This window comes from Entamoeba nuttalli (assembly GCF_000257125.1).
Source record: "Entamoeba nuttalli P19 unplaced genomic scaffold asmbl_5327, whole genome shotgun sequence".
Taxonomy (NCBI): domain Eukaryota; phylum Evosea; order Mastigamoebida; family Endamoebidae; genus Entamoeba; species Entamoeba nuttalli.
The window spans coordinates 1-4,254 of record NW_008577387.1 but is presented as its reverse complement, the minus strand read 5'-3'; the positions used below and the strand labels follow the sequence as shown (position 1 = coordinate 4,254).

The window sequence follows — 4,254 nt, the reverse complement described above, 5'->3', positions numbered from 1 at the left end:
TTTTCAAAGTTCAAATTCAATTCTTATGGTCTTTTTTTTATAATATGAAATATTTTTAATTGACAAATTTCCAGATTTTCAGCATGTTATCATCTCCTACAGAAATTGATAGAGTTTTATTGATCCACTTGACACAGTTTACGTCATTGGTATGGGCCTCCTGTTTTTCTTCAATAAGTTCTAACTTTTTCTTAATAGTGTTCTATTACTTGTGAGTATTATTGTATTTATTAAAATAGAAATGAAACAAACTATTTTAAATAATCTGATTGCATTATCTCCTGACCCTACTAAAACATTATTGTCATTTATATCAATAGAATAAATATCCCTATACTTTTCATTATTAATTGTATCTAATTCTACTAAGAGGTTGTCTTTAAATTCATATAATATAATCACTCCATTAGCACAACCAGCAACTATAAACTTACCTTCTTTAGTTATTTTTAAGTCCCAAACAGTTTTTCCGTATGCTTGAACTGTCTGTAATTCACTCCACTCAGTTTCTTCTTCTCCTTTCCAAACTTTTATTGTTCCATCGAATGAACCACTAAATAGTATTGTCCCTGATGGATGGAATAATACTGTTTTAACATCTCCATTATGTCCAGTTAAGACGCTACAACATTCATAATCAATTCCAGAATACGATTTCCATAACCAAACTGATTTATCTCTTGAACAAGTAGCAACCATGTTTGACCCAAAACTCCAATCAACACATTTTACTTCCGACTCATGACCTTCTAATGTTCCAATTATAGTATTTTCATTTAATTCCCATAGACTGACAGTTGAATCGAAACTACAACAAGCTAATAATCCATTTTTGCTGCATTTAACTCTTCTGATAGTTCGATTATGAGGTGTAAGTAAGGGCTTTAAAGGAACTAATTTCAATGACTCCAATGAGTAAATGTGGACCTATGTGTTAGATTGGATTGGCAGTAAATAATTCAATAAAACAAACATAAGGTGTTATGGAAGATGTATAGATTAAATTAGTTTTTGGTGAATAATCTACGCTCCAAATTCTATTTTCTTCTATTCAATAAGAAAGAATAATTAACAATAAAAAAGTAATCCAAACCTTCAAACGAATCAACAAGTTGCATACAATTATAGTGAATTATTAGTTAAGATTTAATCTTTTTGTTAATGAGATTTTTTTTTTGATGGTAAATACTTCATCATTTTTCTATTAGTTTAATTTTTTATTATTCTAATTTCATTAAAAGTCTGTTAAAGTATATACAGTTCTAGTCTCTCACCTCTCCATTTTTCTTAATTCTCATTATTAATTTGAATAAAACTTCATTACACAAGCTTTGAATTTTTTGTGTAACATAACTAATTCCAAATGTTTAATTATATTTTGTTAACTAGTTCTTTTAAAGGTTTTGATATTAGTTTTTGTCCAAATAAATTTATTTACAAAAATTATACAGTACCAGAAACAAATCCTATCAGTTATATTATTCAATAAACAGTCAATTTTTTAATTTGATTCATCAAATAGACGTTTTAATTATTTAAATATTACTTATTAGAATTTAATTAACTAATTATTTATTCAGTTAAATGTCTATAACAGACTTATCCTATACAAAAGATTTCATTACTAATAATATATTATCATAATCAAAATTTGTTCAAAAGAAATTAATAACTTAGAAAACTCTTCTCAAATCTCTTTTTTATTTTTCTCCACTTTTGAATTTAAACTTTAAACAAATTGTTATTATTTTTCTATAAATGTTTAAATACAATTAATAAATGTTGCTTAATAAAAAAAAAGTGTTTTTTGATTCAAATATAAACTAAAAAAATGTATTTATCAATAACTTTAAATTAATTTATGATACACACATTATATAGTCCTACTTTTTCATTCAAGCCTCAGAAATTTTAATAAGTTTAGGTTCTAATTAGTTCTTTACCCGATTACCTAAAAAGGATTGAATTTGATAAAAGTTAAAAAAAAATAGATTAAAAAACTCAACATACAAATTACTTTCATTCAATAATATTAAATAATTCATATAGAACGAAAGAGAGTTGTATTGGATTAATATAATTAATTATCTTATTTTTATTTATTAAATTAAATGAGATAAGTTTTATTGCTAGACATTAAAGTAGTAAAAGAAGTTCTACAGCTAAAAAAGTTGAAAAGTTCATAGCAATGAATTTGGTAATTAATAGGTTATATGCCAAATTCAATACATTAAGAGTTATTAGATTAATTTATATAGACATTGGTATATCAAACATAAATAATAGACTAGTACTATTTACTTTTCAATTTTAAGGAATACTTTTTAGAAGAATAAACCACTAATACCAACCAAAAGATTATCCTTAGTTTATTGAAATGTTAAAATGATTATTTCATAATAATTTTTTTTTTGGTTTGTGTATTTTCATAAAGTTAAAAAGAATATTACATCTCAAAAATTATAGAAATATAAATGAGTTGTTTTCATTATAAAATGTGTTCACACAAGAGTTGGAGTTTAATATCTTTGTGGTCTAGTTTAATTTTATTTGAATTTTTGTTAATTATTTTATCAATAATTTCATTCTTCTCACTGGTTGGTGGGGTTGTTGATTTTAAAGCACGAAACGACCTTAATTTTAATCTAATAGACACTTATTCTATTGCTCAAACAGAATTAACTCCTCCAAAAAATAGTACGTCTATTTTTTCTGCTTTTTCTGATTATTTAGAAACCCATTTTTTGACGTTCTTAAGAACCAAAGGAATTTGGAAAGGTAAGTGTATTCCTAATGTAAAATTCTTTGGTCCTAAGATTCAAGAATGCATCAAAAGTTATTGTAATGAACATAGTAATGAAGATAGTTGCAAGTCCTTCATTAGTTCTAATGGTGTCAATATTGTTCCTATGGTTTTTGAACATTTCCATTGTGTTATTGATTTGTATATAGAAAATAACTCATCATCTACAATTGTCCCAATTACTGTTGACTCAATTCCTAGTTCTATGCAATTTACGACTTCTATAACGGAAGCTCAACGTCTTATTATGGTTTATAAAGTCCCTTTGTGGATGACGTTTGATGAATGTACTATTCGACCACTTATTTCTTCAACAGAAAATGTCATTCAATCTGATAGTGCCACAAGAGAAATAGCATTAACACAAGCTGGAAAATATTTGGCAACACCAACACTAAAAGCTACAGGGAGAATAAAGAATGTAATTATTGTTGGGTGGAATCAAGACTTACTTGGTTTTATAGTAAAAGAGTCTAAAGGAGAAGGTTTCGGACAAAGTAAAATGTACTGGGAAGGAGATAGGAGTGAGTTAGATGATTTTAATAAGTGTGGTGGAGTTGGGTTTTGGTATTGGAAACCAGAAGACCCTAGAAATATTACATCACCTACAAAACTCAATATTAAAATGAGTATTTGTGAAAAATATTATGGAAAGAATAATTGTCCATTTGTTGAAAATGAAAATTATTATATCAGAAGTGATAGTGATGGAAGACCTTTCATTGATTGTGTTAATTCAGTATTTGGTATGTTTGACGTAGAACTAATGAATGGCGCTGGGTCTATCTTCAAATTAACAAATTTTACAATTACAATGTTAGAAAACATGTTTGATCCAGCATTATCAAACAAAGGCACTGCAGACTGTGGTTATAGTTTAATGACATATGATGTTTTGAGAGATTATTTTGAAATTCATAAAAATACTGGAGAAACCCCTGTTGTTTGTTATTTTTTTTTGTTTGAATTAAGCAAAGTAATACTAATTAGTTAATAGGGATTTACTAGAATCGATTTCAGTTATAGTTATGATAAAGAAGGAAGTAATAAGTTATGGAATATTTGTGCTTAATTAACTAATTAAACCTTTTGTTTTGAAATTAACAAATTTAATAAATATCAATTAAGTTGATACTAATAGATGAAAACAATTACTTGTTTTCATTGTTATTATTTTTTTTATTAAACCAAGTTGTTTGGTCAAGCCAGACACATGGGTTATATTGGTAAGGACCTTCTTGTTCTCCTTGGCACCAGGTTCCTGAGGCACATGGTCTAAATCCTTTGAATGTTGTTGCACATTCATAGTACTGTTTATTATGCACTCCATCAATAACACAGAAAAGACCATCTTGAGCACATTGGAAATCTCCAGAACTTGAATTTCCTTCAGAGCTGATACAAGTATCATCTGAACAGGGTGGTTCTTCAGATGATTTCTTTCCACTTGA

The 4,254-nt window shown here is 27.0% G+C and overlaps 2 protein-coding genes across 2 annotated transcripts; one reads left to right on the top strand and one right to left on the bottom strand.

Moving 5' to 3' along the window:
* Positions 1 to 55: 55 nt before the first annotated feature.
* ENU1_127250 (WD domain, G-beta repeat-containing protein) lies at positions 56 to 1,118 on the bottom strand (the record flags this gene model as incomplete). Its single annotated transcript, XM_008859984.1, has 3 exons — positions 56 to 202; positions 253 to 893; positions 1,094 to 1,118. The coding sequence occupies 3 exons, from the start codon at positions 1,116 to 1,118 to the stop codon at positions 56 to 58; spliced, it is 813 nt and encodes a 270-aa protein (XP_008858206.1).
* A 1,356-nt stretch (positions 1,119 to 2,474) lies between these two features.
* Positions 2,475 to 3,875, top strand: ENU1_127240 (hypothetical protein; the record flags this gene model as incomplete). Its single annotated transcript, XM_008859983.1, has 2 exons — positions 2,475 to 3,746; positions 3,801 to 3,875. 2 exons carry the CDS (start codon positions 2,475 to 2,477, stop codon positions 3,873 to 3,875), a joined length of 1,347 nt encoding a protein of 448 aa, XP_008858205.1.
* Between the last annotated feature and the right edge of the window lie 379 nt (positions 3,876 to 4,254).